The 10694-nt window shown below is 44.9% G+C and overlaps 1 protein-coding gene across 2 annotated transcripts; it reads right to left on the bottom strand.

The window, feature by feature from the left end:
* Positions 1-1354: 1354 nt before the first annotated feature.
* Positions 1355-10450, bottom strand: IL4 (interleukin 4). Of its 2 annotated transcripts, XM_053566967.1 has the most exons (4): positions 10316-10450; positions 9988-10035; positions 4390-4566; positions 1355-1456 (listed from the first exon to the last, which is right to left on the bottom strand). In XM_053566967.1, exons 1-4 carry the CDS (start codon positions 10448-10450, stop codon positions 1355-1357), a joined length of 462 nt encoding a protein of 153 aa, XP_053422942.1. The 2 variants fall into 2 exon arrangements, with proteins under 2 accessions (XP_053422942.1, XP_053422943.1); XM_053566968.1 differs by lacking the exon at positions 9988-10035.
* Positions 10451-10694: the final 244 nt, after the last annotated feature.

The following is a 10694-nucleotide window of genomic DNA, read 5'->3' as shown; positions in this document are numbered from 1 at the left end:
TCCTAATTCCAAAGATTGCTTGATTTATTGATTATTGAGTTTTTTCTTCACTTTTTTAATAAAAACTTACACATGTGTATAAAAGCAGAATAGTACAATCAGTCCCCATGTAACCATCTCTAATCATCAATTCGTAAGTACTTTTACTACCTATATTCTGATTTATCAACTTTATGTATTACATGTTGATTTCCTTATTCAAAAATGAGTTTATGTAATTTACACTACTACTTCCAAATTATTTATTTTTCTTTTTAATTTGGTTTAATTTTTAGAGATGGAGTATTGCTGTCACCCAGGCTGAAGTGCAATGGTACAATCATAGCTCACAGCAGCCTCAAACTCTTGGCCTCAAGCAGTCCTCCTACCTCAGCCTCCTAAGTAGCTGAGAACTCCGGTACAAGCCACAGTGTCCTGCTTCCAAATTTTTTATAGTAAATTATTTTTAGTTTAGTTCTATTACCAGTACAGTTTTGAATAAATACTTCTATCTCTTGTTCTTGTTCCTGAACCTTAGCCAGTGTTGTTTAACTGGTCCCTTTTCTGTGTAAACTGGAGATACTAGGGCCCTCCCTCTCTTTCTTTGTTTCTGTTTTGCCTCCCAGCCATTTTCAGCTAGACCTTTTATAGTATCGGGTGAAAGCTTTTGCAGTCTATTCTCTAACCATAATTAAGTCTTCTGTTCTTTGTGTAAAGGTTGGTTCTAAGACTTGAGAATCAAGGGAATTTACATTATTATGTTAAGTATTGTTCAGTGCAGAGCCATGTAATGTGTGGAGGTTACTTATTTTTTCTGCAGATTCAATATAACAATCCTTGTGTCAATGGGAGAAGAATGTTCTAAGCATCCAGTTGATACCTTTTATTTTCAGATATATATGGTAGTCAGTAGGACTCATGAACCCAAACTCTCTTACTTACATTTTTTTTTGGTTGCAGCCATCATTGTTGTTTGGCTGGCCCGGGCTGGATTAGAACCCACCAGCTCAGGTGTATGTGGCTGGTGCCTTAGCCGCTTGAGCCACAGGTGCCAAGCCTCTTACTTATATTTTTACAATCTTGCATGGCCTTGCATTTTTATGATTGTCTTGTGCATTGTGTCCCCAACCAGAGAGAGGGAACCCCTTGAGAGAGAAGTGGTCTTTCCCATTTTTCCCACATTTGTAGTCTTTCAGTGAATTAAATAGGTTTTCCTAAAAGCCACAAACCATAACTTCATTTGTCAAGTAAACAAAGCCAGTACTATTAAATGCCATTGCTGTTAGATTTGACATATACTTTATTTTATGATGAGTTATAAATATATAAATATTTAAAAAAATAAAGCTATTAAAAACTTATAAATTAAAAATATTCAGCTCCAATATTTCGAATATTTCTCTTTCATGGTCGTCTTTAGCCTTTCCAAGAAGTCTCTCAGTGTGCTCTGTACGGTGCCATTCACAGGACAGTATCTCTGCAAAAGAAACAGTCATCAGCTTGCTTTGATCAACACTTCCATTTTTAGGTGAGGCTTGTCAACTTGACAAGCCTGCTCTGGCACCTGCCACCTGAATAATTGTCAAACCAGGGCCTCTAGTCTAGTCTGATGAGGAGTCTGACTCTGCCACCAGGCCAGCGGGATTTGCCTGTTTTGGCACTTGCTACTTACATTTCCAGAAATGGTTACTGCACCACCATTACGTATCTGCCTTCAGGGGAGATGCACATCTCTCTGGAGATGTGTTGCAGCTAGGTGCTACTCAGAGGGAAAACCATGCAGGCTCAGGTGTCCCTATCACCAGACTGGGCCTTCTGCGAGACAAGGTGTCTGGTCAGACACCTTGAGACAGATTCGGTTGCATTAAATGGCAGCCCCAGGGCCAGTGGCCCTAAGGGTGGAATGTGTACTGGATAGCTACCACCACAGGCCACTGCTTCAGTTGGAATCTCAGCTATACTGTTTATTCATTGCTTTGCTGGAAAGAAACTACTTAATTGATTAAAAGCTCCAGTTTCTTCTTTGCTAAGTGAGAACAATCATTTGCCTCCTTGCCTACTTCACAGTGTAAGAGAATTAAAGGAGAGGTGTGCTGTGGCAGGGCCCTATTCTTACGAGGCCCAGCAGGGGCTGAATGTCCTTGCTCTCTGCTAAAGCCAGTTCCTCCAATCCCTATTGGATAACATCCACCTGGCTGCGGGGGACTTCTGCCCTCTAATTGTTCTCCCTCTTTTCCACATCATCAGTTCTCCCTTCTCCCCTGGATCATTCCCAGTGGTATATTAACAGGTAGGTACATACCCCGCCTTAAAAGAAATTCCCTCACCCCACACCTGCCTGTCAGCTGTTGTTCCGTTTCTCTGCAGCCTTATAGCAAAACACCTCAAGGGAGTTTTTTCTGTGCTCGCTGTCCCTTCTTTTTCCTGTCTCCCACCCCGTCCTCCAGTGAACACAGGCTTTCTCCCCAGCCTCCTGCACAGCAGCATCACGCTGACCCTTCTCAGTTTTCATCTCACTTGACCTTGAGGTACATTTGATGGAGCTGATCGCTTCTTCCCCAAAGAGCTTCTTTGCTTGCCTTCTGGGGCACCACACTCTGTCCAATTTTTGCCTACTTCCCTGGCTGTTACTCCTCAGTCTCCTTTGCTGGCTCCTCCTTTTCCCGACCTCCAGGTGTTGGAGTGCCTCCAGGCTCAGCCCCTGGACCTCTCCCTTTCTCTGTCATCCAGACTTTAAATAGCATCTGAGGACTGTCCATGCACTGCAGGTTCTGATCCCTCCGCTAAGAGCCAGACTTTTCTAACCATCTCGTCGACATCTCCACGTGGCTATCCCATAGGCACCTCACATTTGCTATGTGCAAAATTGGAATCGTACTTTGATTCCAATAGTCTCTCCTTATGAGCTGTCGTACTCTTGATTAATCGACCTGTTCGGACTTTGGCTCAACCACCAGCCCTGCTTTGCCCCCAGTCTTCCATATCTCTGTAAATAGTACCAACCCTCCCCAAAGGGGTTCAGGCAGGAACCAAGAGGTCACCTTTTACTCCTCAGTCTCTCACGCCTCATGCCCAATCTGTCAGCAAACCCTTCTTTTTTTTTCTTTAATTTATTACTAGTTTATCACTCATATTCATAGCTCAGGAACACTGGTCAGTGACAAACATCTATGTAAATCAGCCCGAAGAAATTCTTTATATTGCAAAATCACTTTATGCTCTGAAAGACACCAGCCTTCCTCATCTCCACAAAATCTTTCATAGAATCATAATTTCTGTAGAAATCTGCATATGCCTTCTTTCTTGGTTCAGCCACAGCAAACTTATAGAAAGCTGCAACCCCAGGGATACAACAAATGCTCCAACAATATGAATCCGCAGGCGCCTGGCCAAGAGGCCACGCATCTGAGGTTTGGCCAAAGCACTGGAAGCCATGGTAGTCACTGTCCTTGATGGGTATGCCAACCTCAACGCGTCCTTCCCGGCTGAGATACGCACAAACTGCCAGCAAACCCTTCTGACTCCATTTCTAGTTATATCCCAAATCTAACCACCTCTACTGCTCCCACCTGTTCAAGCCACCATCATTTCTAGCCTGGCTCACACTGGGGGCCTCCCAGCAGGACATCTTGCTTCTGTGGTTACCTCTGTTCAATCTGTTTACCACACAGTAGCCAGAGGGATCATTTTTAAATCACAAAATCAGATCTTAGTCTTGACCTTGCTCAGAACTCTGCAGATGTTCCCACTATACTTGAGGCTGAATCTAAAAGCCTTGTGTGATCCAATATTCGACAAAAGTCCCCCTCATTCACTCTGATCCAACCACCCTGCCTTCGTGCTGATCACTGAACACATGCAGCTCATTTCCACCTCAGGGCCTTTGCACAGCTGCTCCTCCTGCCTGGAATGCTCTTTCCCCAGTTAGTCATTGGCTCGCTCCCTCTCTTAATTCAAATATCTGCTTAGATAATGTCACCAGCTCCTAAATCAGCCCCCTCCCCTGTGACCCTTATGTTTATTCCTTTATTTTCCTTCATAGCACTTATGACTGCTGGACATCAGATTGCATGTTTGTTTTTCTAACTGCCCCATTAGAACATTCCCTGAGAGCATTCTACTCCGCCTGATTGTCTTTATTTAATGCTGTAGTTCCAGTGCCTGGAACTGCGCTGGGTACTTGCAGAGCTTCAATGAGTATTTGCTGAACGAACAGGTCGATTAATCAAGAGTAGTACAGCTTATAAGGAGAGACTATTTTTACAAGACAGGGTCTCACTCTGTCCCCCGGGCTAGACTCCCATCTCGGCCTCACAAAGTGCTGAGATTAGAGGCCGAGTCCCCATGCCTGGCCGGAGAAGAACATTTAGAATGAGATGGCTGTTCCTAGGATGCGAGCTGCCCGCTTACCGAGTTTGCCAGGCTGCACAGGTTCCTGTCAAGTCCTTTCAGGAATCTGATCACCTGCTGGTGATGGTAGAGCTGCTGTCTCTCAGTGGCACCCCTGCACGGTTCCTTCTGGTGGTGACTGTAGAATTGCCGAAGCACAGTCGCAGCCCTGCAGAATAGTTCCTTCTCAGTTGTGTTCTAGAAAGAGAAATGCCACAGATAGTCATGTGCTTCTTCTATTTTTAACATGAGAAAGATATTTTTCCTCCTGATTCCTTCTTTCCAGGAGGACAGATGGGGAAGGTGAGTTTGCTCACCTGTGGATCCCTATTTAAGTATTCCACTGAATGAAGGGTGCCTGTCATGTCCCCGACCTCCATACACAGCCTCTCCCAGTTACTATAAATACAGCAACCTTGCTCTCAGGCCTTCCCAGTTTCTTTCGCGTTGGAGGGTTTTGTTGAAAGGGCATGTGAATAAAGTTACCCCACCAGGTAAATGGCAGGGTGAGGACTAGAATACAGGACCCCCTGTCTTTACAGCTCAGGTGTCTGTCTTTACACCCCGTGATCTATTTTTCATATGGAAAATGCTTACAAGAGCTTGTTTTGATTCTGCTGTCATTCCTACAAGGTTTAAAATCCAGTTTTCCCCTAGAAATCCTACATGTTTGTTGAATAAAGAATGGCCATACTTTGGGCTGAACACTGCTACTGTGGGCAGCACACTGCATTCTGCTCCGGCTCCCATGGAAGGTAGAAATGTGTGTAGAACTTCAAGGTCCAAGTGAGAAAATAAGATATTCCCCCATACAACAAGAGGTAAATGATCAGGTCAGGGCAAGGGGTTCTAGGAGTCTGGCCTGGGGAGGTCAGGGGAAGCTTCTGGGTGAGGGTGCCATTGATCTGGACCTTGGACAGAGCTTCTGTAAGGGGACTTTGGCCTCGAGTGCACAGTCAGAGCCTCGTTGGAATGCTCGCAATTCTGGCCACATGGCTGTTCCTAGGAATATTGGCCTTAGAATAGTGCTTTTCTTTTTTTATATCACTTGAACCTGTAGTTAAATTTACACAGCACACTTATGTTGATTTAAAAAAGAGTAAAAAAAAGAATATGCTTACTGTGCTTTGAACTTCTGTTAAAAATAATACAATTAATGATCTTTAAACATTTTCATGGCACACCAAAGATCCTCTCACGGCACACCAGTGTGCTGTGGCACACAGGTTGAAAATCACTGCCTTAGAATAGAATGTACAAGTGGGGAAACAGCTCTTGTTAGGAACTTAGGAGAGGAATGCTGCCTCAGTCTGAGCCAGGCCTGGCATGTCCCTCATTTTCCACTGAAGACCAAAGGCACAGAACCCGGAGAGCAGTCTCAGCTCGAGCCAATTTCTTCATCCCGTTCAGATAAAGAAAGCTATCTCTAGCCTCTGCCAGGACATGTTCTAGTCCACCCTACTCAAAGGGTGGGCCCTGGCCTACAGCCAGGATGTCACCCAGGACCTTGTTAGGAATGAATATCAGGCTGCATCCTAGACCTGCCTCCTAAATCAGAAGTGCAGTGACAAGATGCCCAGGGGATTTATTTGAGATACACTGTCTAAGCAGCTTTTAAGTACTTACGGTTATATACTTTTTCTGATGATCAAGCAAATATATGTCTGCTATATAGGTAACATATACTCAGCAAAAATGAATTCACTCACTCTAATAGTCAGAGACAACTACAGTTAATATTTTAGTAAACATCTTTCCATGTTTTCTTTATACTTCATCTTTTTTTCCAAATTGGCATCAACTGTTAACAAAGTTTTATAACTTTTTTTACACTTAACATATACAATAAATGTTTTTTTGGTTTTTTTTTTGAGATAGAGTCTCACTATGTTGCCTTCGGTAGAGTGCTGTGGCATCACAGCTCTTAGCAACCTCAAACTCTTGGGCTTAAATGATTCTCTTGCCTCAGCCTCCCAAGTAGCTGGGAGCAGAGGCACCCACCACAACACCCAGCTATTTTTGTTGTTGTTGTTGTTGTAGTTGTCATTGTTTGGCAGCCCAGGGCTGGGTTCAAACCTGCTAGCCCCAGTGTATGTAGCCGGTGCCCTAGCCACTGAGCTACAGGTGCCGAACCTACAATGAGTTGTTTCTTAAGTCATTCAATAGTATTTAAGAACATGGCGGCGAGAGCCACATTAGACACCCATTGCATAGTTGTAGCATAATTCACCAATCCCCTATCATTGTAGTTTTTTGCTTCTGTAGATAATGTGGCTGTGAGTAATTAGTGTAAATCTTTGTGTTCATCTCTCATTAATGTAGGCTAAACTCTAGAAGGGCATTTCATGTTTCAAGGGTCTTCTGAGAAGATCTAGCCTGAGCACCACAATCCCAGATGCAGAAGCTTCCCTCTTCCCCTTGCAAGGGCAGGCCCGGTGCAAGGACATTTACTTAATAAACTGCCAAGTCACTCCTGATCTCTGATTCTAGTAGGAAATTTATTTTATTCATTTATTTTTTTTTGAGAGAGAGAGTCTCACTCAGTCGCCCTGGGTAGAGTGCCATGGCATTATAGCTCACAGCAACCTCAAACTCTTGGACTCAAACGATCCTCTTGCCTCAGCCTCCCAAGTAGCTAGGGCTACAGGTTTCCACCACGGACCAAGCTAGTTTTAGAGACAGGGTCTCACTCTTGCTCAGGCTCGTCTCAAACCTGTGAGCTTAGGCAATCCATCCACCTCAACCCCACAGAGTGCTAGGATTACAGGCGTGCTAGGATTACGCCTAGCCTCTAGTTGGAAATTTAAGAGCAGGTCCAGTCTATGTGGGCTCTGGAAGTCAAGAACCTTCCCACCAATCACCACACCCCAGCCTGGCTGACCTCAAAGGAGCACAGTCAGCGCTGGCTGACTGAGTTGGGGCAGAATTGGAGACGATGACTGCAATACCGATAGGGTTGGATTTTCAAGTTCCTGGGCTTTTGGGTGAGTCCAGGAGGGGAGGACAAGGTGGTGATGAGAAGGACACAGCTACCTGTGTATCATAGGTGGGCAGATACCATGTTGCCATAGAGAGAACCGTGAGAATCTAGAAGTCCAAAAGAGGAACCACTTTGCTTATTTTTCCACTGAAACCTAGTGAAACTTTTCTGAAGATTTGGCTTGGAGTGTAGAAAACTTAAACTACCTCTTAGTTTTGATCATATAATATAAGAAATATATGGGCGCATAATGTAAGAAATAACCCTCTAGACCAGAAGCAGTAGCTCACACCTGTAATCCTAGCACTTTTGGAGTTCAAGGCCAAGGTGGGTCGGTAGCTCAAGTGTTCAAGACCAGCCTGAGCAAGAGCGAGACCCTGTCTCTACTAAAAATAGAAAAAACTAGCCAGGCATTGTAGTGCACACCTGTAGTCCCAGCTATTCAGGAGGCTGAGGCAAGAGGATGGCTTGAGCACAAGAGTTTGAGGTTGCTGTAAGCTGTGACCCCATGGCACTCTACCCAGGGCATAGAGTGAGACTCTGTCTTGAAAAAAAGAGAAGGAAAGAAAAGTAAAGAAAGAAAGGAAAAAAGGAAAGAGAGAGAACAAAAGAAAAGGAAAGAAAGAAAGAAGGAAAGAAAAAGAAAAGAAAGGAAGGAAGAAAGAAGGAAAGAAAAAGAAAAGAAAGGAAGGAAGAAAGAAGGAAAGAAAGAATCCTCTAAAGATATTATTCAAAGGACTTTCTAAAGGTAATTAGGATAAAATAGGAATTGAAAAGAGTTGGCAGCAAATGGGAAAACTTTAAGTAATTGTAAAGGCAGTTTTATTAAAGGCCTGAAACTTTTAGTTCAATTGGTAAGGCAGCAAAAGGATGCCCTTCTGTGCCACCCCTGGTTCCCCCTGCCTCTCTGGCTTCTGCTGAGTGTGCCCAGCAGAGGCCCCCGGAGCACGGCGTGGCAGCCTGGCTGACCTCACAGCTCAGAACTGCTCAGGGAGAGACTCCAAAGGGGCACAGTCAGCTCTGACTGACTGAATTGGGGCAGAATTGAAGACAATACCGATAGGACTGGATTTTCACAGTCTTAATGGAGGCTGGGCAAGAACCAAGTTAGAAGTCAACAGAGTCACTGCCACAGAAGAAATCTCCCAGGTGCCCTTCCTGACAGTCCCGTGAGGGACAGACGTCCTTCCAGCATGGGCTTTTAATCGACTATAAATCTGACAATAACACTTTCCACTGAGTCGAGAGATGGATTCCAATCAACCTTCAAATCACCTTCAGGATCATTTTTGTATCTTTGAATGTGGATAGTGAGGTGCAGAGAGGTGTAAAGACTTGCCACAGGCCACCCAGCCAGTTGATGGCAGAACTGGGGTAAAACTGTAAGCAGTCCCACTTCCAGGCCCTTGGCCCTTCCTCAGGGCTGGTGTCTAGTGAGCTGGTTCCTTCCTACCCCTTTGTTAGAGCCTTCTCAGCAGAGCAGCCAGGCTCTGGAGGACCCAGAGCAACCCTAGTAGGAACCATCTGGGTTGGAAGGACTTGGAGATTTTATATACGTGGATAAATGATATGTGTGTGTGTTATACACACATATATTTGTCCTTCAGAATCTCTTCCTCTTTAAGACTCCCAGGATAATCTTTGATGAAATGAGATAATGCAGATAAAGGCCTGAGGAGCAGTCCTCATGAAGTAGGACAGGCCCTATTCTGCGGCCTGCGTGCCAGGGTAGGACCCAGCCCACCAGCCCCACCCACAGGGCTTCACTCCTGGCCAAGTCTCCCTTCTAGTTCACGTGCAAAGCAGGTAGTTAGGAGACCACTGGTAAATTGAGGCTTTGGGGCTTTCATTCTCAGTCGTGTGTTTCCATGAAAACAGGAACTGAAGTGCACAAATCTATCGATAATGGCTGCAGTCATGTGTTTGTCAGAGAAAACGCACTATCAGCTGTCAAATCTATCTCCTCCCACTGCAGATAGGGGGTGGGGATGAGATGGCAGAAGCCCCAAAGGCAGATGCCCAATCAGCCAGAAGCAGGGATGTGTTGGACTCTGACGTGCAGGGCAGTCAAACAAGGCCGGAGGGGTGTTTGGCTGGACAGAGCAAGCGGAGGGTTTCTGGACGGCCAGCCCCAGACCCCGGAGGGTCGCTAGGTGACCAGGCTGTGGAAGAGGAGGGGCTCTGGTGATACCTCTTCTGTTGCCATAGGAAGTCTCTTAGACAAAATGAAAGCTCCTTCAACCTGTAATCTCAATATCTGTTCTTGTGAGAGTATTTGCTTTTTCAGAAATGTATGGGCCAGAAAAATTCTCTCATTCAATGGGGATCTAGTGGATGCCTCCTGCATCCCAGGCGCTATGCCAGGTAAAACCCTAGACAGCTTTCTTTGGCCAGGATCTAAATTTGAATTACAAAATTCAAACCTTTCTATTACACATCTTCTACATCAAGTGAAACCAGAAACATCAAATCATGCTTAAGGGTAAAGATCAGAATTCTCATCCTTTGAAAACATTTAACACATTATAGTCAATTTGTGCCCGCTCGTTGTCAAACAAGTTTCACGTTCAAATACTTATGGATGGCTCTCCCCTCCCACGTCACCCATCTGCCAAACAGACCACAGGATGGCTTCTTACCTTGGGGGCAGCAAAGACGTCTGCTACGGTCAACTCGTCGCATGGAGTCTTGGCCCAGGCAGGAACGAGAGAGTAAGAGATAGAGTTAACCTCTGACTGGACAGACAGAAGCTTGATGAGCACCTCTCACTCCCTCCAACTGAGAAAACTTCCTATACTCCCTCAGAAAGAAGAGTGTTGGGAAGAAGTCTGCTGGCTCCCAGCTCTGCTGCCAACGACCAATACCGATTTCAACTTCTCTAGCAACTCCTGTGTTCTTCTCATGGTCTAGAAACACCCCACACCTCCACCGGGACATCTGGAGAGATGGTGCTAGATAGGTACTCACCTTGTTCTCTGTGAGGATGTTCAGAGCTTTGATGCACTCTTTTAAGATGATACCGCGTTTGTGTCCATTGACAAAGTTGCCAGTACATGCTAGGAGGCAGAGCAGAGGGGGGATCAGCTGGGAGGTGAGACCCATTAATAGAGCTCTATTCACGATGAAATCTAAGACAATTCGCTTATCAGGAGAAGCTAACATGGCAATTCTCACAAAGATATCTCTATATATAGATTTAAAATTGCTGAAACCAAGGGAAAATGAGTTTACATTGGAAATTTTCATTACACCAGATTGTCAGTAGCTTGGGGCCAATCAGCACCTCTCTTCCAGGAGAAAAAAAAGTCCCAAACAGGTAAAATGTTCCTGTGAAATCAGACCAATA

Source organism: Nycticebus coucang, chromosome 17, assembly GCF_027406575.1.
Source record: "Nycticebus coucang isolate mNycCou1 chromosome 17, mNycCou1.pri, whole genome shotgun sequence".
Classification (NCBI taxonomy): domain Eukaryota; kingdom Metazoa; phylum Chordata; class Mammalia; order Primates; family Lorisidae; genus Nycticebus; species Nycticebus coucang.
The sequence above is the reverse complement of the archived record's forward strand: the minus strand, read 5'-3'. Positions and strand labels throughout refer to the sequence as shown.